This window comes from Neocloeon triangulifer, unplaced genomic scaffold (assembly GCF_031216515.1).
Source record: "Neocloeon triangulifer isolate White Clay Creek 2 clone unplaced genomic scaffold, ASM3121651v1 ptg000017l, whole genome shotgun sequence".
In the NCBI taxonomy this organism is placed as follows: domain Eukaryota; kingdom Metazoa; phylum Arthropoda; class Insecta; order Ephemeroptera; family Baetidae; genus Neocloeon; species Neocloeon triangulifer.
Window position 1 is genome coordinate 1,992,129 of NW_026775559.1, and position 24,674 is coordinate 2,016,802.

Below are 24,674 nucleotides of genomic sequence, written 5' to 3' on the forward strand. Positions count from 1 at the left end.
ATCTTGTCTAACAATGAGATAAATTTTCTCTTTTCCATCCTTCGCAACACTACGTTAAATTTTCTTATTCTTTGAATAACAATCGGAGATAATTGCATTGCTGCTGCGCTACCAACTGTGGCTCTTATTGCTCTTTTCAATGCACTCGCCCTCCTCTACTTAACACCACTTATTTAATCTTGTTGGTAAATATGCATTATTTTTTTTTGTATTCTCACTAATTACATGTACACCAACTTAGCTTAGGCCGTGGCGATTCGTAATTGATCCGTGAATGAGCGCTATGTGGTTTGTTTTGTGTCTGCAAAATATTTCTCTCTAAATAGAACTCTGTTAGCAGCACCCTGTGCGGCGGGCGACACCCGCCTTTGTGCAAATAAAAATTACATAATAATTTACTCGCGGTCCGTCTCTGTCTCTCTCTATCTCGTCCAAGTGGAATGTGAGCGCCCTCTTCATAAAACAACAATTGGGTAATGCAGGGCTGGTCCGAGACCGACACACTTTGTATTATATCACAAGCTACCCCTCTTTGTTCACACGAACGCCCAGCACTCGAGCGTCTTCACCACAAAGTCCTCCCCGTCCACCAGGGCCGCGTTGCCGTAGGTCGAGCACGCCTGCGTCCGACCCTGGTAAAGATCGCCGTCAAGCCACAGCCCGAACTTTCCTCTGCAAACACATTTACAAATTTAATCAAAGAATGTATTCAACCTCCTGACATTTTTTTACAGAAAAATCTTTAACCAAATAACCTGGTTTTGATGGAACTTTTTAAGATGAAAATGGATATAAGACAAAAATTGACTTTGCTTTGCATGTTTATTGTTTTGATGTGGATAATACACATGGATAATTATTTGAATGAAAAAGATGATTCCAATGATATTTAAAAAATAAAATAGTTTTGAATCCAAATTGGCAAAGCAGGATTTTACCAAACACAAACCACAATTTCATCCAAAATGGTCTGTTATAGAAAAACTTGAATTACCGTTAATTTTTAAGCAAAAGTCAATTTATGCTTTCATGGCATCATTTGGAAAAAATTAAAAATTCGATTCAAAGAAATTTGTGACCCGCTTTCAGATTGAATACGTACTCTCCAGATCCAATGGCTAGACTCTCGTTGTTGCCTTTGATGAAGAAAATGTTTTCGCCTGTCCAGTCGAAGACCTCGAGTTTGCTCGGCTGTGGGCTGCTGCTGGGACTAGTCACTGGTTTGGCCTCATCGGCCTCCGCGTCGGCCTCTTTTCCAACAGGCGGGGCCTCCGTGGCCGCCGGCGAGACAAAGCGGAAGAGGAAGGACTCGCCGGTGCCGTAGAAGTGGTCGCTCACTTTCAGGGCGCATGACGTCATCGCCCCAAAAACCTGCAACATCCAAATAAATTTTTCCCTAAAAGGCATGAAACTTTTATGACCAGAACATGACAGAATAGCATGAAACAATCAAATTGGCAGTCATTCATAAAAATATCAATACTATTTATGGATATTTATAAATTTTGAAGAGAGCAGAATTGAGGTTTCAACAGGCCATCTTGGTTTTTATAAAAATTATTGCACGCAAATTAATAATATAGTGTTGCTGAGATACAAGGAAATATTGACGGCTAAGTATTCCAAACATCACGTGAAATACCATGATCTTTTACGCGGGTAAATATTCAAAGGTAAGAAGCGGGAAGTGGAGAAGGCAATTAATTAATTAATTAATTTTGATAAGCATTTTTACAAAGTTCATAAGCGTGACTTTAATTCAGTGTGGATCTAGATAGGCGTTCATAGGATTTGGGTTTTTGGGTTGACTAAATTCAAAATGGCATTTTATTGAATATAATATTACTTTGCGAATCAATTTTAAAATATTGCACGTTCAAATTACAAATTATGGATATTTCCATGAACAGAACAACCCGATTTGATTGAGCCAAGGAGTCAAAATATTTTTGCATCTCGGTGTATAAGTCAAAGCAATTGTTTAACCATTTAAGAAAATAACTAACGTGATTTTCGGTGTCTTGGACGACAACAAGGATGGGAGAGTCGACCTTGGCCATCTTGCGGAACATGGAGTTGAGGGAGAAACCGTGCTGAGAAGTGGAGAAAACAAGCGTCCAGGGGTAGCCCTCGGCACGCGCCGGCAAGTGGCGCAGAAGGCGCAACCGGTGGCCGTCGGTCAAGATCTCGGTGGTGCCGATCAATTCGGGCAACCCAAACACATCCAGGTCGAACGAACCTGCCGTAGACCCGCCTGCAGCGTAGAGCGCCCGACGCAGCTCCTCGCTCATCGACAGCACCTGACAAAAAATTACAGAAATTAGAAATTGGAAGGAAAAAAAAGCACCAATGCTACCGCACGGACTTTTCTTAAACCGACACGCGCGCGTTTCATGATTAAAGTGGACATCAACTTGCAGTCAGGTCTGCAAAAATCGCAATTGCAAAAGTGGAGGGGGATTTTCAAATCTTTAATTGTTAGAGCACTTGTATGATATGAAATCTTCATTAATCCTGATTTTATCAGTAAAGTTATCTGGCCATCTTGATCGATCAAATTTTCACTTAATTAGAGGAGGGGGTTGGATTTTTCACATTTTAAAATCTAACAATTCATGCAAATTTTATTATTGACTGCAGATTTCATGATTGTAAATTCCACTTTTTTATAAGAATTTTGATATCCACTTTAATAGGTTTTAATTCACCGATTGCTGAAGGTTGCGTAAATAGTTTTCTAAAGCTAAAATACAGAAACAGACAATTATACAACTAGTGTTCCTATTAACTGTGACGATTAATTGCAGAACAAACACAATTGTAAGTAAATGCACATGTTTTCTAAGCTAACACAAATTATTCATCAGGTCCTTTTCTTAAATTTTAGCAGTCCAAGATACAAGTTAAATCCTTATTCTGGAGATCTAAACCAAATTACAAAAATAAAAATAGATAATTTAAAAATTGAAATTTTTAAGAAACAAAACTAATATTGAATGTTTTATTCCAATTTAAAAAAAAACTAAAGGCTACTGTTAAAGAGAAAATTATAAGCTGAATTTTTCAAAAATAAATTATTTGAAGATCACTAGGAAGTAAAGAACTCCCAAGGATCCAAAAACTCTATAATGGATTTTTTAAAATCAATAAAGTTTCAAAACCAAATTGAAAACAAAGAAATAAAAAATTTATTAAAAATGCAGACGGTTACAAAAAGATTCAAATTGATTTGATTCTAATCTAAAAGGAATTTTGTAAAAGTAAAAATGCAATCAGATTAATTTCCAACGCAATAAAAAAATAAATTTAAATGAATCAGGTGGTGTTAATCCTCTTTGTTTGCAATTGAGAGCGGACATTGACCCTCTTGAAAATAAAAATATCATTAATATCTTTGCATTTTTTGATTAGTCTGAAGATCGAGTGTGCAGCATCGAGATTAGGAGGAAAAAGAGAGCGTTTGTTTCGGTTGAGAGGCCGCCCGCCCGGAAAGAGAGCCAAGGCCTGAGATGCCCGCAGGAAAAACGCATTTTGCTTGATTTTTTTTCGCTTTCGTTGAAATGAATAAAAAACGAGAAAAAAAGCCAAGACTTTTTCGGACTTATAAAGAAGGAGTTATTTGTACAAATGGAGGAAAGTGCAGGTGGTGTTCAGTTCATTTGATTTGAATACAAATCGAATACTCTCACTTTTCTCAGGGCCCCTTGCCGGCGACCTTAACTCATAAAATTGCAAGGCAGCCTCCGACCGGCCGCAATTAAAAACACTCTAGTTAGACCTCAAGGATGCGAAAACAATCGCTCCCAACTTCGAATCTCCATCATTTTGGCTCAAAATTCGTCAACAACATTTGATTGAAAATTTGAAACAAACAGGCGCAAAATTTACGAAGAAATACTTTCTTAAGTCAATGTTTATTAGAAAGAAACCCTCTTTTGAAATTATCTTTAAAAAGGGAATGAAATGATAACATTTTTAGAAAATTAAAATCCCACACTTAAGCAGATCTTTGCTGGTTTTATCCTTTTATGTGAACAATAATTGACAGTTTACACAAGATTTTCATAAAAAAAACTAATATGTCTGCCAGTAGGGAAACTTTTAAAGTTAATAGCTCCCTCAATTTTTGTCCATAATCAATATTTTTTTAGACACTTTAATTGTCACTAAAAGATTGATAAAGTATTCCTAGATGTTTAAGGGATATTGAAGTCCCTTTAAGCACCTTAATGTTGTAAGATTTGAGAAAATCTAGGCGTTTTTTTAACTTAATTGTTTTGTTTTCAGGTCAAAGGTCGGCGACCTTTAAAGTGGTGCGAAATTCTTTAAGTTTGAATTTGGACTCACGAGGCTGGCGATATTGTTGGCCAGGCTCTGCATCCTGGAGACGGCCATTGCGAGGGTGCGCGACGCGACCACCACTTTGCATTTGCCACCCAAGCAAAGCCAGCAACAAGCTCCTCCAGCTTTGGCTGGAGCACTGGCGACCGCTGCGACCGCACCAGCCGCGCGCTCTCAAGGCCTCACTCGCGCACCAGAGAGAGGGAAACGAAAGAAACCGCGCGCTGCACGTAATTCCTCTGGTTTATTGTTTTGCCCCTTGACAGCCGCAATTAGCATCGCGCAACAACCGTTTCCGATTCAAAAGCCTATTTCTATTTTAGTCTCCTTCAAATTCAAGCAAACTTCTGCAGAGATTTAGAAAAGAGAAGTTTTGAAATGAAGGGACGCATATTTAAAACACTCGTTTGAATATCAAACCGGAAAATGAAAAACAGCAAAATTCATTTAACCATGAAAAGTGATAAAGTTAAAAAAATTATTAACTTTTCTGCCAACTTCAACGTTTGTTGGTCACTTATAGTGCAGTTAATTTTTTTTATTTTTATAATTTTGAATTAAAATAGAGTCTTCCTTTAATATAGTGAATACTCAGATAAATAAAAAAGAATAATCCTTTTATGAAGTGGATAAAATTGTATTTTTAAAGCTACGTTTTCTTTGAAAACTTTGAAAAACAAAATACAATTTCTTCTATGTAAAGATTTAAGTGATTCGCCCACATATGATTTTTGTAAAAACTTAATATGAATGTTAATAAGAAGTTCAAGGATGCTACACATTTACGCAAACACACAGCAAGTTAAAAGCCTAAGAAATTAAGGTGCGATAAAACCCAAGTCTGAAAATTAAATTTTGATAGTAATTTTTTTTATCATTTGGCGTATATATTTGCACTCTAAAAGTCAGTTCTTTTTTAAGACGTCAGGATTGACTTACGCCATTTTTGCTAGGGTAGGTGGCTGGAGTGCGCGGGTCGCACTTGACCTTAAGAACTGACAGGTACATCATGAGGACCTAACCAAAGCTGGCAGTTGCCGAGTGTGTGTCCCAGGCTGGACACTGCTACAAGTGCTACGACCCAGGCCTAAAGCCAGGAAGTTCCAAATTGAGTCTAATTGCCACAGCAAAGAACAACCCGCCCGGCACACACCAAGTGTGATAAAAAAAAATAGCTGCAAAGATAAAAAACTATGAAAAAAAAATGGGAAATTCCAAAGTTGTAGTTGTTGTTGTTTTTGAACGCTCGACTCCAAATTATGCGCAAAGCCGCCAGGAGGCACCAGACAACAGAGAGCCAAATAAATATGAGGTCAAATTTTTGACCATTTCAGGTGTGCGCTCAGAGTTGATTAGAAAAAGCACCTACTCATTTTTGTTGGTAAACAAACACTGCCACAAAATCTTTTTGAAACCTCTTCGAGAATGCGCTTATTTTGCAGCAAACTACATAGAATCACAGAATGTATTTAACTGTTTCAGAAATAAATATAATCCTAAATCTGCAAGAATTGCTACTAGTTCTAAATAATATTTCAAATTATTTAAATAAGCTAAACAAAAATTATACCACAGTCAACACAATTGGGCAAATATTTATGTTGAAAACGATTGTCTCAAAATCAAAATTTTAAAAAAGCGATGCCAAGTCTGAAATTTTTATACCGAAGAACAGTTAATGAGAGCGGTTTGGGGTTTTTAATTTAATGCAAGTACCCATATTATTTAAAAAAAAAATCGATATATTTTTGAAGTTTAAAACTAAACAGCCGAGATGGCTTAAGAAAGCAAAGCAAGTTTTGTACACAGCGTAATTAGGGCTTATCTAAATTGTTTTGTAGTTAATAATAAATTGCATTACAATGACTTATTTAGTCAATCACCGAATGTTCAACGACTTTAAAATCATAAATAGAAATAACACGATTTCAAACAGAAAATTTGACTACGGAAGTTATAGAACTGCTATAGGTAGGTCTAACACAATTAGTCTGAATTCTAGGTCTACAGAACGGACAGTCCAGTTTCTAATTAAAGAGGACAAACAATGATTGGAGAGAAAGAGAGTGCCACAGAGAGGCAGCTAAACCTCTTTTTGCTTTTCTATTTCAGTCCAGTCTACACGCGACACAACAAAAAATCTGCTCTAACAGTGAGAGTGAGTTTCAGTGGGTGTGCCAGAATTTAACTCAGGTGGTAGTAATCCAGTAAAATTTATTAAAATTAAGATCTGTTGTTATGATCCAATAATAAAAAACTGATCTACTTTTAACGTTAAATTTAAATATAGGGATTTTAAAACAGAAATTTTGTTTGGGTTAACTAAAACAAAATCATGTTTTTCTTATCCCTTGTCATGTCACAAGTATATATATACTTAAAAATGACTTTTTACTTAAATTAATAAATTAATTAATTGTTGCATCATATATTTCAAACTGATGTTAAAAATAACATAAAAAGCAAATAACTTTTGCTTTTTTAAGCAAAAATCCCATTTGAAATTTACTTTCTAGTTGTCATTAAATTTTTGCTTACACGTTGTATGCATTTGAATTTTTTTTTATCACATTATGTTGATAATTGTGAGTACTATTTAGTATTTTTTTTATTTATTAAAAATTTTTCTTTTAAACAAATAACTTTTGATACAATACATGTGGAACTTTAGGGGAAAATAATTTTCTTCATAATTATCTTATTCAATGATGACTGGTTTATTTGACTACTAAACATTTCAGTCTTTACTTTGTTCAAATTACTACCACCTTAAAAAGGACAACAATTACAGACAGACAAGAGATATAGAGAGCAAAACAGTGAATGGATAAATGGTTGTTTCCCACCTCTGGCCTTGCCTCGCACTCAGAAGAAATAGTCTGAGTCTTCAGGAGCGTGTAGAATTTTACATAGGGCGCCTTCAAAACCTGCCAATTTGACACAAAAAACGCATCTCGCACAGTTAAAAATGAAAAACCAAAAAAATCTATTCCCCCGCTACGATTTGCTACGCCCTGCTACGGGTCTAAAGGTCCGTGCACCCCAAGAAAGGGGTGAGGGAGCAGCTGACGGCTGAGACCCAATCAGCGCCGCGTCCGAGTGACGGCCATATTGTTTCGGCGGGAGGGGATGCACGGAGCTTGATTTTGGAGGGGAAGGAAAAAGACATACCTCCCAGGACTCCCGTGTGAGTTCGCCAAGTTCGCCGGCCGACGAGGTTGAGCCGCGATTGTTGTCCTTGTGGTCAGCGTCGGCCGCCTCCTCAGGCCACAGCTCTGTGTCCGAGTCGACCAATTCAAAGCCCCGCTCGGCCAGGTCCATCTCCTCGATGTCACCGTACAGGTGCGGCACCCATACTTGAATGAACTGGTACAGATCATCCACCCTGACAAAAACAAGGAAATTTGAATTTTATTGGAGTTAAAAATATGAGCAAAGAGTATTAGAATTTAGAATAATTAATTCATGGGTTTTTATTTGAGTAACGTCAATTGAAAATACTAGTTTTGATTTTTTTTTTAAATTTAACTCTTCATAGTTTAATTGCCTTGGTACAAGAGCTTTTAATTGGCATTATTACAACAGTAGCTGAAGTGGCTATAGTGATTTCTAATCTCTAATCACTGTCAAAGTATTTCTGTTAATGAACGGTCTGATGATCACGTTTTTTTTTTATCTTTATTAAAATTGATAAGTAATTTTAATTTCTGTTCATACATTATATGGTACATCTGATTTTTTTCTTGAGGATTACCTACTTAAACACATGGCGTCTATTGCAAAACACAAGTTGCCTCCAGACAACGATGCACCCATTTAAAAGATTGTTAATTGTTTGTTGCTTCACCGCCAGGGACTTTGATTGAAACGCCAGGCATTTGTCGCATGCTCAAAACATGCTTGGCCAGAAAGATGGAAGAGGACGAACAGCGGTTCGTCCGAATTTCTCAAAATTTCATCATATCAACTATCCAAAGACAATTTGGCACGATAAAATCTACAGGTAGCCGTATAATTAGAATTAAAATTGATCTGCATATATGAGAAACGCTTCATTTTAAGTTTTCTACATATATATCATAAGCACTTCCTTAAAGGACAGACAAAGCTTATTTTTTAATCGATTATCAAACACAGTGCATAGAGATTCCAGTGGAGCTTAGAAATTGGTCCGAGATTGATGGAACTATCAGCTTCCGAAGACATTATATATGGACACAACTTGGAAAACTTGAGAAGCTAAATGTGGAAATTTTCATTTTATGAAGTGAGTTAAACAGAAGGTCCTAATATTTCCACAATGCATTAAATTCTTTAGAGTGTAAAACCATTTAATGAATGCCTAGTGGTTTACCTGTTTCTGGGAACGCTGAACCAGTACTCTGGGCGCATCTTCTTCTTCCCGTAGGACATTATGGGGGTGGACTTAGAGACGCGCTTGTTAATAGGTTTGCCCATGAGCAGGCGAAGGTACATAGGCGGGTCTTCGCTGGGCCGCGCCGGCCGTGGTATCAGCTCTGCAAATTGACATTAATTTAAGTTTTCATTTCAAGTGCTTGTTTAAAAGCCTATCATAGCGGGACAAGAGGCCCCAGGGCAACCCATTTGTCGGACAAGATTTGGAACTCACTTTCAAAAGAGACGAAGAGCTCAGGCATGTCCTCGACGGACACCATGCTGTGGTAGTTGAGTTTGGCACCCGAGTCGGCGGCGCTGGCCCGTTCAGCCTCCAGATCTAGTTTCTGCGCCTTTCTGCTCGCGTCCATGGAAGACCTCCTGCTGTAAGTTTCAGTTTTGAGTTCATTTTATATTCACGTTGGAAGCGGACGGACCTTGAGAAAACTTTGGAGAAAACGGAGAGATGCTCCTTGAGGTCGGCAGAGTTGGGCTGCGACTGTGACGATTCGAGCGAGTCCTTGTCACAGCTACCAGGGCCCTCCACCCACGACAGCGGGTAGCTCAGTCGTTTGAACCCCTGCAAACAAATTCAAGCAAACTTTGCTAACCAATGTTTGCAGAACACGAAAAACAATATTTTGACCAAGACTTTTTCCAAAATACAATTCCAACAACAAGTTGTTTAGATTTGTTTGAAATTAGCCTGGTTTTCTGATATTTTAGTCAAGATGGTTGTTGGATAAGGAAAAAAAAATAAACGTTTTAGACAACATGAGATGCGGTGAGGCAATTTGTCTCCCCCTTAGCTCTCTAAGTTTTTGGTACCTTTGAGCGTTCAGGCCTCTCTGCGGCGTCCGATGAAGGCGTGTCAGTGGAGAGGGACACGCTGGATACCTTTTTGCGATTAACAGTGGCAATGGCTTTGCCCTCTGGATTGGCGCTACCGCAGGTCACTTCCTCCTCTGCAATTGGTTCTGTCGCGTGACAAGTTCCAGCGCTGTCCCGCATGTCGATTCCTAAAAATAGAAATGATAATTCAGTTAAATAAAATATAATTATTATTTGCAATTAAATATGGGACAATTATTATAAAATAGAAAAAATTATAGATAATTAGTTTTATTATTGATTCCCGCCTTCTCAGTTTCAAGTTATTTTCCCAACTAGAGGTAAGTACATTAAAATAATAAGTCATTAAAATGCAAAAGTAGCTATACGGAAAAATTTTAGACTGAGAATAGATTATACAGTGCAATTAAAACATTTGAACAAAAAGACAAATAAACTGAAAATTTAAGTTTCCTTCTTATAATCAAATTTTGAAGGAAACCTACAAGTTTTGAATTTGGTGGGAAGGATTTTGGGGTGACAAGAAGACAGGAAGGTACAAACCTGAGTCGTAAAAGGTGAGGGTCCTGTCATCGGGTTTGGCGGAGGCAGGTGCAGCTGAGTCAGGGGGCACGGTAGGGGTGACCAGGTCGCGCTCAAAGGCCTTGGGAAAAGCGTCGCCGTCGCGGGCCTTGGCGTTGGGGGGCTCGCTCGAGCAGAGACTGGCGGGCGAGTTGGAGGGGGAGGTGGAGGTAGAGGCGCGCAGCTCAGGGAAGCACTCATCCTTGGAGGGGGAGCCTTCCTTGTCACCCTCAACTTCACCCTCGGGTCTGTAGATGATGGGCTTGGCCGTGGGGGTTGGTGGGGCCGCCTCACCGGGGGCACGACGCACACGCATGTGCGCAATGTCGTGGTAGATGGCCGCGTTAACCACAAACTCCATGGGGGCGATGACCCCGTAAGACTCGGGCCCGTGCTCGATCACCAAAGGGTCTGACACGTTTGGGTCGAACATGACTGCGTTTGACGTCACCAGCAGCACGCCACCTACTACGCCCTGTAACATACATACATGATAGCATGAAAATAAAAATTTTCCGAATAAATAGGGTTTCCCTTTGTTTTAAATATACAGTTGAAACATTTTAATCAATTTAGTTGATACCAACACCAACAGCTTAAATAAAGACAGACAGTTATGCAGGCTGAGAAATAGAGAATTTTTTTTTACAACTTTGCTGTTTTATAAAAAAAATAATCATATCCTCAAATCAATTTTAGGGTAAATTAATAGTTTTTAAAAGTCAAAAAAAGTGAGATGATTAAAAAGAAATTAAATGCAGGTTTAAATTAGTGGTTATTTTAAGCTTTAAAACGGATCATTTGTACCAAAATCGGAACAAATTATTTTGAATAATATTTTTTACAGAGGAAATATTTTTATAGTGGTGGGTTTTTTCTTAATATTTGAACACTGATATTAATAAGTGTAAATTTGGACTGACCTGTCCGTCAGTGATGTGCCTGACGTTGATCCTGAGGAACCTGTCTCGGGCCTTCTTACTCTTAAGGGGGCAGGAGGCCGCGTCAACAGTGGCCTCGGCCAGCGGCTTGCCACCGGCCCCTGGCAGCGGTGACGCCGGACGAAGACTGTCCAGCAGGTCTGCAGACAAAAGCGATCAAAAATCATTCTCAGGGTAGGAATTCGGAGGGCTTGCTTGCGAGGGCAAATTTGCTGCGGAGGGACGCGAACTTTTTCATCGCAGCGAATCGAGGACGAGAAAAACGAGCTAAAGTGCAAAATATTTAGCCTTTGCACCGTTCAGGCTTCCGGCGCGATCGGACACACGCGGTCCAACAACAAAACGAGAGAAGCTCAACAAGTGGCATAAAAATTAATCGCGACGCTCCCTTTTCATTTTCGCCCTTCCTTAAGCAAAAAACTGCTCAAGCCATAGCAAAAAGAAACATTATCTGAATGTTTTTATGAAAATCTTGATAGTAAAAATTTGTAATTTTCATAAAAACTTTCATCAATAGTTTTAACTACATTTCAATGAATCTAAAGATTTTATAATTTGATGAAAAAATGAAAATTTGTTTCTTAAGTCTAGATCTCCGTAGGAAATTATGCAACAGGCAAAACAACTTAAGGTAACAGCTTAATTTCTCCCTTAAAAATAAGAGGGCGGAGAATATATAGAGAAATTGGTAGCACATAACTTCAAAAACCTTTTTTAAAAAATTTTAATTTTTACAAAATATTTAAAATAATTTAAAAACAATGCTTTGATTTTGAAAAATCAAGCTTCAATTAATTTTAGTCCATCTTTAGTCAAATTGAATAAAATTTAATTGAAGAATTTAATTCAAGATTATTTTATCAGTTTCCTTGTCAGAATATTTTTAGGCCGCACTGACTACGCGTGTGAGGAATTTTGTGTGAAAATCGAGGGCGCCGGTGCAAAAAGGAAAAGGAAATCGGAGAGTGGCCGCGGGCGTGCATCTGGATTCGCAGCGTGACCTTGGCGGCCGTCGACGCACACGACCTTATAATTAATAGCGGGGCCTTGAGTCAACAAGAGCAGCCGCACAACAAAGCTAATTAAAACCGAAAATCCCATCTGCAAATAATCCTTCCTTTTCGGCTCACCAAAATATAGGTCATGGAGCACCCACATTATTTCACTCTCAACTTTACACCCAACTTGTCCAGTGCATTTCTTTCTGCTCCAATCGAGACATTTTTTGATTAAGTTTCAAACCAAGAAATAGTATTTCAAAAACACTGACTAAAATAATGAAAAAAAAAATATTCAGGAATAAAATTAAAACAATGAGTTCTATTAGAAGCAAGGTTTGAACGTTAGAAGTGGATATGAATCATACTGAACGCCTTGAATTTTCATGTGGGTCATACATCATTAATCTATTTAGGGAAATGTTACAGTAAATATAGGTCAAATTTGAAAAATTAGGAACTCTGTAGATAAGATTTATTAAAGGTCACTTCCTTTAATGAAATCTCAAAATAAGGACATCTCAGAACTCACGTGCATATATTACTCATCATGAGGAAAATCATAAAAATGAGGTTACAAGGAATCAATTGGTGACCAAAAGAATCAAGGCCACTTTCAGATTTGTGAAGAATAATCACAAATATTAGACAAACTTAATTGTTCACAAACTTTCAAAATTTATTATAACAAAACAAAAATAGTGCAATATATATCATTGGAAAGGTATAGTCAACGGGAATCAATTGGTGACAAAATAATTCAAAATTCAGTCAATTTCAGTAACCTTTAACTAGCCAAAAAATTATTCCCCAAATTTCAATTGAATGATTTTGGAAACCTCCTCAAAGTTTAAATTTTAATATTGATAATAAGGTTTTCAAACAGAAACATACCCCTTTCCTCGTCTGGTTCGGTGGAGGCATTTTCCGGGTCGAGGAGGTTGGAAGAGTTTTGGTCCGTGTCGGGGGCATCGGAGGCGACCGCGGGGGCAGGGCGGTCGCGCAGGGGAACAAAGAGCAGCTGGCCGGGGAAGAGTGGCAGCCGCTGCGGCAGTTTATTCAGTTTGGCTAGTTCGCCGGGCGTCGTGTCATAGCACGCGGCCACCGAGGTCAGTGTGTCGTTCGCCTTAACCTGTCAAGGTCACACAAACACACAGTCAGCCACTGCATCAACACAACTTGATCTTAATCTTTACCGTGTAGGTGGTGGTGTTGGAAGGCTGCACAATTTTGGCAGCCACTCTCGGCTCTTTGTTTCCACCTTCATTGCTGCTTCCTTCGTCTGAGAAAAAATATTGGAAAAAAATCAACCTGAGAGTTAGGAAAATTTAGTAAATTACAAATTAGTAAATATAAAAAGACTTTCCTTCACTTATGTAAATTTACTGTTCACGTGTCAAAAATTTGAAAAAGTCCAAGTGATAATTAAGTCCAAGACCGAAAAAAAGTCACTTTAATTTTTATAGAGCAAATTCTCTTTTTTCTTCTTAAATATTCTATTGAAAAGTGCCAGACAAAAACTTTTTTAATTAAGGCTAATATTGTTAATACTTAATTTAAAATTTTTCTCATAAATTATTGAGAAACGTTTTCCAAAACAAAGAGTATAATCTCAAATTTTGTTAGTCTTTAATTGCACAACACGTGAGAACAAAACTGTTCGTAAACTTACATAATTATGTAGGTGGTTGATATTTTAAAGAGGATGGTACCACCTAAGGGCAGCAATATCCTCCACAGAAACTGATAGTTTAGGCCATAAGGATCATTTTGATAACCAGAAAATTGGGGGTCACCCCATAAATTTTTGAGAAAAACGCGTTTGAATTTAACATGGTTTGCTAATGGACAATTTTTATGAAAATCATTCAATCCCATTTTAAGTAAATGAAACTAACTTTGGCAAAGGTGTGTGACCCACCAACATGTTCCTTGATATCCCTGCTACAGATTTGGCACCAGAAAATTGGGGGTCACCCCATAAAATTTTGAGAAAAGTTTAATTGAATATTAAAAAACGTGGTTTTTTGCATTTTTCTCGTTTCGGAGAAAATCAATCCAATTTTAGAGCGCTTGGAATTTATTGATTTCTATAATCAAATAAAATGATAGTTCATACTTTGGTTCCTACAATTCTGAAGTAATGAAAATTTTTCACATTTTTCAAAATCCAATATGGCCACCGGAGAAACATAAGGGTTTATTAAAACTGCTGCCAAATTAATTTGGGTGAAGATTTTTTAATTTCCTTGAAAGGAAGTTGAAGTTAATGAACCAAGGTATCTTTTCTCAATGGTCAGTAAGTTTCTAGGTCAAAGGTCATTGACCCTGACCAAAGGTCAAAATATAAAGTTTTATGCCCCTTGAAAATAGGCAACCGGACAAAAAATCCGAGATAGCCATTAGATGCGCCTTGTCATTTTGCATCCGAATACAAATTTTCAAAATGTTTGAACAAGCCGTTTAGAAAATTTTATTGAGTTATGAATAGGGTCCGAACGACTGAAACTGTTCCGTTCGGATGAGTTAAAAATTAGAAAATGATGCTTTTTTAATCATATTTGAAAAAAATTGAGTATGTTTTATTGTATTCCATTAATATTTGAAGGATTTGAAAAACATTTTGTAGGAGGTTCCATCTACTTTAATAATTTCAGAATTTATTTCAAAACGTGAGTGCTGACGAACAAGGCAAACATTGAATTAAAAACTACTATCCCAAGTTGGTGCACAGCAGACAGCACCTAAACACAATTGCTTAGAATGGAAATATGGTTGCATAATTTTCATCTTTAAAAATGAGCCTGCGTCATCTGCACCACTTAAATCAACAGATTTATTCATAGTCTCGATCCCTTGCAAGGTCACAAAATTGGGCCAGCAGTGACTTCCTTATTTGATAAACATCCCAACTATCCCAAGACTTTTTGCAGGTTTCTTTTTGCTCACGTTGACGATTATCATTATGATAAATTGTCAATTTTTTAGGATTCCCAGTAATTTTCTTATTTAACAATTAACTTCAAAACAAACCTTCAAAAATAGCAATTATTTAAAAAAATAGATTATATTGAGTGAATATTTTCTGCATTAGTTTTCTCGAGATAACTTTGTTGAAATAAATTCTTCTCTGGGAAAACTGTGATTTTAATACAAAATACTCTAAATAATTTTCTAACGCTAAAACTTGCATTTCTGCAGCACGTTAATTTGAGGTAAAAAATTTGCAATAATTTGAATACTTTTGACATACAATTTGACAAAAACAAACAGCAGCAATAAAAAGATTGTGACGTTTGATGTTTGCGTTGGTTACTTATTCATTTTGTAAGGTTTTGATTAACGGTGCTCAAGAGGCGCGACCTTGGGCGGCAGCAGACCTTGTGGCGGCGGCAACCTTTCTTTCTTTGCTTCCAAATTCCTCTCATGCATCTTTATGCATCTAACAAAGGAAGGGAAGTGAACGGGGATACTGACCATTGCTGGGGGGTGGCGGGGGGTCGTCGCCCTGCACCGCCTCAATGCGACCTTCCACCTTGCTGCGCAGCGAGTTCAGGTCAAATGACATCAACAGCCCGTGGTCCACACTCCGACTTTTGCTTCTAAAACAAAAAACAGCACATATGAAAAAAAATCAAAATTAAATGACGAAAAATATGGAAATTTTAATTGCTTTAAATCCTAGCACGCATGTATATTCAAGACCAATGGTAAATTAAAAAAAAAAAAATATGTCTAATTTTTAACCAAAACTTTTTAATAATTTTTAAATTTGAAGTTATTAAATAATTATTTGAAAAAAAATTACGTTTACTGTTAATTGAGGTTCAATATGGTCTTTATACAACCTCTTAATTTTAAGAAATGATTTTTTTCTAACAATTTAAAGTTCTCTCCCAACAATGTAAATTTTTCTAACAATTACAACAAATCAACTAGAAAAACAATTAAAACACATAATCCAAAAATTCTCTCATATTTCTATTTTATTTTAGAACTTCAAAAATAAGAGACAAGGTTCGACATTAGATTGCATTAGACGAGAAACGTTTAAGAAATATACTTGGTTGCTCACAAGAGTTGCCCCACATGAATTTTAAATTCATTAGTTTCTTGGTTTTTTTTTAGCGTTATAAATGGTGATGATTTGTTGAGAAATGGAAATTAGCGAGAGCTGCTCCAGTTTGGCCGTAAATGGAAGCGCAAACGGAGCGAAATCGGTCAGTCAGGAATTGGAGAGCGCCATTGTCGCAGCAGCGCATCAAATTAAGGCACGCCAATTTCGTTGCACGCCTTGTTTGAACCTCAATTTGGCCCTTTCGTTTGCTTTTCAATTATTTGTTGCGTTCGCTCATGAAACAAGTGCAACTTAAAATTAAAAGAGAGGACGAAAGAGAATTACATGTTATAAATTCTTCATTAAGAAATTCTATAAACACAAATCGGTTATCCTAAAATAGTTAAAAATGAAAAGTGTGAAGGGGTGATCTTATTCTTTATATATAAAAGATAGTAATATTTTTTGTTTAAAACCAAAATTTTCCCGGCTAATGTGAAATAAATCTCAGCTTTTGGTGTCACAAAAGCGCTAAAAAAAGGTCTGCGCATCACATCAATTAGAGCAAATTTTGGTTGCTGCCAAGCGTTCTGATTGGTAAAAATCTGAAACAAAATCTCTGTGTTTCATTGCGAAAAATGGAATAGATGGCGATCAATTAAATTAAATTAATAATGCTGATGTTGACGGGCATTCTATTTAGCATTAATTTTAACTATAAGTGACAAAAACTTCTAATAAATCTTGCGATTTTTTTTGTTCACAAAAACTATCAATTTAAAAATTTTACATAAACCAAACTAAGAATGGCATCATCTAACTAAAAAGATATATATTTTAATTAATTTCAGTTAACTTTTCAATTGAATTTTTGACCAACAAAGTACGCTTAATTAGATGCAAATCACAATAATTATTAATTAAACGTGACCTTGAACTACATTGTTTGGTCACCATCGCAGAGCTGTGGGGTCTACAGAAAAAATATACAATTTGAATTATTATTTTCCCAAATTTTCTTTAAACAAGATGGTTGTGCCAAATTATTTTTTGAAACCGCAATCGCGCAAATAGAAGACGGCCGAGTGGAAGTTAAGAGCAGAAACAATCGAGAGAGAGAAAGAGGAAAATGATCTTGAGAAGAAACGAGGTTTCAAGAGCGGAAAGAAATCGAAGCGTGTGGGAATCACTCGCCATTCATTCTCTGCAGGCAGCGCGCGATTTATGGGCCCTGAAAGGTCGCCAACCGACTGGTTAAGTAAGCGAACCTTGCCCGCCGGCCGGCCGGAAGCACCTTTGCCCCGAAATTTCCAGATCCTATAAGTTCACCACAAAACCGAAAGCTTGTTTTCTAATTATTTTCTTGTTTATTTATAACTTTATATAATTATTCAAAATAAAATACTTTTAATAGGGCTACTGATTTAACATTTATGGCTAGAAACAAGTTCTTATAATGCGTGAATATCATTTTGTTTAAATTTTAATTATCTTCAAACTTGGTCAAAAAAGCTAGAAGTAATAGACGGTCTGAATAACATAAATGGTTTGACAGGATTAAAATGCACAATGGCAGTTTTCTTACATCACCTATTTGAGGAATTTTAATAAATATTTTGAAACGTATAATGTGTTAGCTAATAAGGATTTTACACTGACTCAGCTATTTCTAGATACAAAAATACAGTCGAAAATTAAGTGTTATATGAAACGATTATATAATAGGAGGAGATCCGTGCTAATTATAATTTAGCGGATGAAAATCCTACCCCATAAGTCAACTCATCAATTGAATAGTTATTTTCTTGTTGGTTTTAAAATCCAATTTTTAATCATCCAAACCAGGATTTTCAATATCTGACCCAATTTCAGGTTTTCTTTTTCAAACAGGAATGGCTGATTTACAGCGTTTCCAAGTTAGTGTCTTGTCAATTTAAACATTAATTATTATTTAATTGAGAACATTTGAAAGTGGAACAAAAAATAATCTATTGTGATCCATTAAATATCTCATTGCCGTAAAGTTCTTTCTTTTGAAACATGTTAGAGACGGTGTAAATAAATAACCAGAGTGAACCAGAGTAGGCTATTTATAAATTTTCAGAATCTTCTATTTTTTATTATTATTATTATTTTATCGCTATTAGGATAAATTGAACAGCTGAAGGGTTTAATATTAAAAATTCCTACTTCTGGCAGTTTGAATTAGAAAAGTTTCAATATCTGATTGACTGATCCTGAGTAAATATTTTTAATGAAGAGCGATTTAGAAACCATTAATCTTTCTATATCAAGTAGTTAATTAACTATTAAAATGTAATCATAATTACACATTAATTTTGTATTTACCTTTCCCTCATTTCAAACAAATTAAAGAAAATAAAATTTATCAACTTTTTTTTTAAATGAGAAAAATTATTCTGGAGATTTTTTGTACAATTGAAAGAATCTTTTGTTCAATGAATTGAAAAAGAGGAAGCGTTGGCGGATGGTAGGAGGAAGAGGTTGGTCACCTTGGCCAGTGGTCGGCGCCGAAAAAGTTCCACCACGACGACCTCCGTTTGGGCTTGCAGTTGAGGTTGGCGGCGATGGCAGCAACAGCATGTGGGTCGGCGCCGCCAACGGCGACGACGACGCCCTTCCGGCGGCGCCGCTCAAGGCGGTGGTGCCACGACTTGCGGCGCTTCGCCACCTGCTGCTGCTGCGCCTCGTCCAGCAGTGATTGCGACGCCGGCAAAGCGTCCCAGGCACTTTGTCGTCGCCCTGGCGTCGACGCGGCACCGCCCGAGGGCGGCGCCGCCAACAACTGGGCCACGCTTTTCATTGCCGCTGCTGCATCACCAGCAGAAACAAAACTGCCTGCCTTCCATCCGCCAGCTTCCTCGACAGACCTGCACTCCCCTCCACGCACACGTGGCCCCTGACGGAGGGGAGGGCAGGCCGACCCTATCCCCTCCCGTCCCAAGAGGTAGCCTCAATTATGCAAAAGTCCAAAAACTTCAAAGACTTATTCTAACGATTCGTAAATTTGATTTATTTTAATTCCAAGAAATTAATTTAATTACCTGATCTTCGGTTGAAAACATTTAAAAGTTCATTCCTGTTATTTATTGATTTACTGAAAAAATATCCTTTAAAAATTGATGTCTTCCCCATAGATTGATGTTTTGTAACAACTTTGATCGCTGATAAAAATTCATTGATATAATTCTTCACTTTGGCAACGCCAAATAAGACAGCAGTGGAAGGAACAAACGTTGTTAAGTTTAAATGCTTCAATAGTTTATGGTTAATTCTTCGTCTTAATAATTACTCAGTGATCAAAATTTGTTTTCTTAAGATTACAGCTTTCTAATTTTTAAGAAAGCATTGTTTCTAACCAAATTTATGATTTTCTGCAATTTTATAGAATTTTAGGTTTTTGAAAATACCACAAAAAAATAATTTGAGTGTAAAATAATACTTATATTGTTCTCCAATATCTGCCATAATTATATTCCAGGTTTTATTGGTCGATTGAAGCACTTGAGGTTTAATTTTTATGTATTTTTATATTACAAATTTTGTGAACTGGCATATTCGGGAAACAAAAATACTATTTCTAGAGACATTTTCTTTCTTTTCAGTCAGATACTGGCGGCCCTGATCGCGTTTATTTCTTGTCCTTGGTTGTTGACCGAGGTGTATGCGAGTGAGAGAGTCGCGCATCCATCACGGCTCTGCCTTTCGCTGCGCCGCAAAAACGCGTGCTGCCTTTTTTTCTGCTCAAAGTGCACGCAAATTGATTGCTTTATTGATTCCTGCACCGCCACCAACTGGATCACGCTGCGACCAATTACCTTAATTGCGTCTATAACGAAACAAACGCTTAATTACCGCAGCTATACGTGAATGACACACTTGCACCAAGTGTCGCAACGCGCCATCAAAATTTCACGTTTCGCCAAAGGCACCTTTACGCAAATTTATTGTCTTGCAATTAACGAAGACGAAAAGAAACTAATTAAATGCGAAATTCATTTTCACTAACTAAAAGTCCAAAAACAAGCTTCAAAAGTTTAAATTTGCTTATGGAACTATTATATACATATAATATTTATTATATATTTAAATAATTGCCACATTCACTTTTGAGTACCCCTGGCACATCTTTCATAAAAAAAATTGCGAACGCTTTTAAATCTTGAATTATTAATGATGATGGAATTAATTTTAATGTAAACGCTTTGTTTTCAAACTGGAGATTAACCAATTTTTAACTTCTCAATGTCACCAACCTTTGAAGCATAAATTTATTTCTTTATGAGGCATTTATGGGCTGAAAATTGGTTAGACGAATAACATGAATTCTGTACAAATTTATAATATGTGCAGTGTTTTGTTTCATTACAACTAATCTAGCGCACTGAATTATAAAATTATTTATTTTATGATTCTGCTAGAGACGCTCTTTTCTCGCGTAATATTAAAACTTTCTCAATGTAATCCACATAATATCACATTAAACAATTCAGCACAATAAAATCACTGGAAATTACAAAGAACTTCTGATTGTGAGTCAAGCTTTTCTTAGTTTTGATACATGATTTTAACATATTATAAACATTTCTCTCCCACTGCAAAAAAGCAAGGCTTTGAATGTGATTTATTTTCTCTCTTAAATTTTAACAGCTAGGGTATCACGCAATCATTATTTTCTGCTGATTCCTATAATAATAAGCAACGATAATTTTTATTTTCCATAATACATACATTATATTCAAGTTAATTTCAAGAGGCACTTGGTTTAATTTTTTTAAATTTTTTGCTTTTTCTCATTTCGTTTCACTTGAAATAAAAAACTGCACATCATGTTTTCACCCATTAAAAGAGTGAGTCACGTGGTCACACAATTAAAAAATTCCACGCTAGAAAAATTTACAAAGGAGCAAAAATTTGGCAAGGAACTCTTTGGTGGGGGGTGGGTGGGGAGGGGAATTATATACGTGCTGGAGGAAACGCATGCGAGTGAAGAGTGACCGTGACCTTGGCCAGGATATTTCGTTGTAGTTTTATCTCAGTTAATGGGTTTAAAAACGTCTGGTTGTTTTAAAAAGGCTTTAAATATTTGCAGAAGACAAGCCTGATAAATGTAAAAATTGGAAGGGGAAAACGCAAATATTATAAAGAGAGAAAATATCTGATCGCAGAATAAATTTTGAAAATTTGAATCTGATATTTATTTGATCAGTTATCAGTCACATAATTAGATCTTGCCCTGTTTTTTTTATGATAATAATTGGTATAATGTAGAAAAAATCAAATTTTTCATAGTGTTTGCTCTCTCAAATAAATTGAGTTATTGGTACTCACTGCCAGGAGAAGCTGCCGGTGATGCCGTCGCGGAATCGGTCCTTGAGGGAGCGTTGGCGAGTAGGCAGCTGCTCGTTGCCGCCCCCAGGCGGGGGCGGCTTGGCCGGCGAGTTAGGCGGCGTCTGCTGGGTCAAAGACCCTGACGACCCGGAAGACATCCTGCCGCTCACCAAATTCACATTCTCCATCTGAAACCCACAAACCGCAAAATCAGTTTTTACCCAATTAACTGGCAAAATGATTTTTTTATTTAGTTACAAATTAGTTTATTTAATATCATTTTTTTTTGTTCTTCCTTCACTTTTGGAAAATCGCCAAATATTTTGCAATCAGTTTTTAATTCAAAGCAGCTTCATTTTGATTGGACCTTATTCACTGATTTAAAGCAGCTATTGAATAATTCCGCATTCGATAAGATTAAAATCGCGTGCTTAAGTTTTAATCGGTTGAAGATTATGCCGGATTATGCAGGGTTTTGAGTCGCCTCCATGGACCGCCTAGGAGATTAAAATTCTTTAATTTTCTTTATGCTCCTCAATGCCGATAAGCGTTACACTTGTTGCTGCGACGCGTTGCTAGTACGTGAAGAAATATAAATTACACTGTCATTTTCTGACCCATTAAAAATTGAGTTTAATAGTTAAATTATGTGTGAAATAATTTTAATTATTGTCAATATTCGCCCCCCTTGAATTAATCTCTATATTATTTGAAAGAAAAAAAATTAATAACGAGACAAGTTCCATGCAAATAAAATCTGCTGCAAATATATTGGGAAAAAAGCTAGTGTGGGGGTGAAAATGTGGGATTATTTTTTTTTTATTTACTGAAATTACTAAAAAAATCTACACCAATTCCCAATTTATTGCATAACTACCCCTGCAAGAAATAAAGGTAATCTAAGGGCGAACAAAATAAATCTGATGGTAAAATCAAATAATAAATTTTAATCTGCAACATATACAAATTAATTTTATTATAAGCGATGCTCCGAATGATTTAATGATTTAATCGCAAAAAAATTTCATGCAAGAGAAGCTATTAATGAAAAGCGGTTGCTAAAAGATAAGATATACTGAATTGGCTAAGAAATTTCGCACTTGGATAAATTTCGCATTTTAGCAATGAGTGTGGCTGAATTTGTGTAATGTATTATTTATGTCAAAAAACGTGCAAAAAATTTCCAAAGCGTGCGCGTTTTCCTTTTTTTGGAGGCGGGAGGAAGAGCAAGGGTTTTTAAGTAGGTTGCGATTTGCGATCGATCCAAGTGAGGGGTGGATGGGGTGGGAGCGGGGAGGGGGCTATTGATCGGCGCGGGTGCGAGGGGACGCATCCGTGTCAAGGTCGAACGACGCACCACCATCGATTGACCTTGAGCAGGGGCGGGGGTGTGTCCCCTCCCCCGCATTCGCAGATGGGTCTCTTTGTTCAGCAGAAAAGAAAAGAGAAAAAGAGCCCAATTTGGCTGCGCTTCTTCTCTTCAATCCCCGCCAGCTGATTTTGGCAAAGAGTCTCTTCCTTTTGTTTTGCGCCTAATACCACCCCCCCCCCCCCCACCTAACGCTCGGCCCTCCACTATCAGCACTTTATTGTTTTATTTCCGTTCTTATCATTCTTTTCTAGAATTTAACTGTTTGTTGAGCAACTGCGTGATTTTATTGTACCACTCAGCTTTAGGGATTAATATAAATGTCGCGACGAATAATATTTGAGGACCAATTTTTGTTCCACAATTTATTTTGAAGATTTGAATCTTTCAATTTTGAAAACACTTCATGATTCTCAAAGGTAATTAGCATTCCGAAGCTTTAGAATTTTTTAAACTTATAGTTCAAAACGCTGTCAAATTGAAAGTAAAATAGATTTTCTAAAAAAAATATTCTTACAGATTTTTCAGGATCTCGCAATATATTATAATATAAATATAATTTTGATTGTCTGGGAGTTTTCATACCCTTTTACTGATTTTATGTTTATTGAAAATCGCATCCAAATAAGCAAAGTTTTGAGCAGTTATTTGCGTTTTAACTTCTTAAATAGAAATTTTAATACATTTCAAGTTGAACTAGGATTCTATGAAACAAAAATTGGTGACAAAAATTACAATAAATTAAGAAACTTAAAAAGATTATTAGATATCCTTGCCAAATGGAATCAGAAATGCTGTTTATTTTACTAAGGTATCCAATGCACCGCAATGCACAATAATTGCACATTGAAAAAATCCCAATTGATCCCCATGTTATTACTGTTTATTACTGTCAAAACTTCAATTTGCAAAAAAAAAACAATATTGATCATGAATCTGTTGAAACTAAATCCTAACAAAAATTTAAATTTTACAAAGAAAATTAAAATGTTATTTGAAGAGTTCGAAATAAGCAAATGCAGAAAAGTATTTAAATAATTTTTATTTTTTTTTCCACCAAAGAATGTGAAACAAAGGAGGCGGATGGAAAAATCCATAGCGGAGAAAAGATGGGCCCAAGTTTTAGCAAGTGGTGTGTGTTTTGTGGACAGGTTTGATGCGCATGGCCCGCCGAGGCATGCGAATCAATATCGCGAATCAATACGCGGCCTCGAATTTGGGCCGCCTCCAAAGGCCGTCTTGCGGGGGCGGGCCGCCGGAGACCGTTTCGATGGCGCGACCTGTTGGCCACTGACCCCGCGACCCACTTATCCCTGTTTTTTTCGGCGGGTGCCAAAGTGCAACAACCCCGCCCCTCGCTCGCCAAATAAAAATAATCAAATTTTTGCGGTAGAAAAAAAATCAAAATAAATAAATAAATAACAAGCGTAAACGTGATCATGTATATACCTGAGAACAGGACACTCAAAAAGGGTGGTCTTGGTCACGCTCAGGACACACACATCCTTTGGTTGAGACACCGCACCTTCGTCCTTCGATTCTCCCTTCGCCCTGAGAGAGACGAGCGAGCAGAGACGACGAATGTTTGAACGCAGGTTTGACACCGGACGTTGACCTGATAAGACCTTCGACCTGGGGCCGTTCGCGAGGACGCCCGGCCCTCTCTTGTCCTTCCGCTATTGTTTGTCCTTCCGAAGTTGTCGTCGCACTTTTGGCAGCAGGACGACGACGATAGCAAAATCCAGCAAAATCGAACCGACTACCAAGTGCCTCTACTGTGGCGCCATCAAGCGCTTACTCGGGCAACC

General features: G+C 37.1%; 1 protein-coding gene and 1 long non-coding RNA gene across 7 annotated transcripts; one reads left to right on the forward strand and one right to left on the reverse strand.

Annotated features, from left to right (window-relative positions):
• Window positions 1-142: 142 nt before the first annotated feature.
• Window positions 143-24,648, reverse strand: LOC132202978 (TLD domain-containing protein 2). 6 transcript variants are annotated; one of them, XM_059630372.1, is made up of 16 exons: window positions 24,316-24,648; window positions 21,498-21,685; window positions 15,566-15,690; window positions 13,285-13,370; window positions 12,983-13,220; window positions 11,073-11,230; window positions 10,132-10,624; window positions 9,565-9,755; window positions 9,174-9,316; window positions 8,972-9,120; window positions 8,696-8,858; window positions 7,513-7,726; window positions 7,188-7,268; window positions 2,007-2,300; window positions 1,103-1,371; window positions 143-672 (listed from the first exon to the last, which is right to left on the reverse strand). In XM_059630372.1, the coding sequence occupies exons 2-16, from the start codon at window positions 21,683-21,685 to the stop codon at window positions 537-539; spliced, it is 2,928 nt and encodes a 975-aa protein (XP_059486355.1). In that variant the 5' UTR covers window positions 24,316-24,648; the 3' UTR covers window positions 143-536. The 6 variants fall into 6 exon arrangements, with proteins under 6 accessions (XP_059486355.1, XP_059486357.1, XP_059486353.1 ...); XM_059630374.1 differs by lacking the exon at window positions 7,188-7,268 and having other exon boundaries at window positions 24,316-24,647; XM_059630370.1 differs by lacking the exons at window positions 21,498-21,685; window positions 24,316-24,648 and adding an exon at window positions 18,659-19,003 and having other exon boundaries at window positions 8,972-9,117.
• On the forward strand, window positions 8,073-10,619 carry LOC132202981 (uncharacterized). Its single transcript, XR_009442426.1, has 3 exons — window positions 8,073-8,344; window positions 8,479-8,608; window positions 8,688-10,619. It is a non-coding gene; the product is annotated as an uncharacterized LOC132202981 (long non-coding RNA).
• Window positions 24,649-24,674: the final 26 nt, after the last annotated feature.

Bases quoted from the DNA above. Each gene is read 5' to 3' on its own strand.
- LOC132202978 (XM_059630369.1), bottom strand. From the start codon at position 18,969: ATGAAAAGCGTGGCCCAGTTGTTGGCGGCGCCGCCCTCGGGCGGTGCC. The intron at 7,727-8,695 runs GTAAACCACTAG...TGTTTTTGTCAG, and splicing joins TTCAGCGTTCCCAGAAACAG to GGTGGATGATCTGTACCAGT. The intron at 2,301-7,187 runs GTGGGAAACAAC...ATTTTTTGTCAG, and splicing joins AGTGCGAGGCAAGGCCAGAG to GTGCTGTCGATGAGCGAGGA.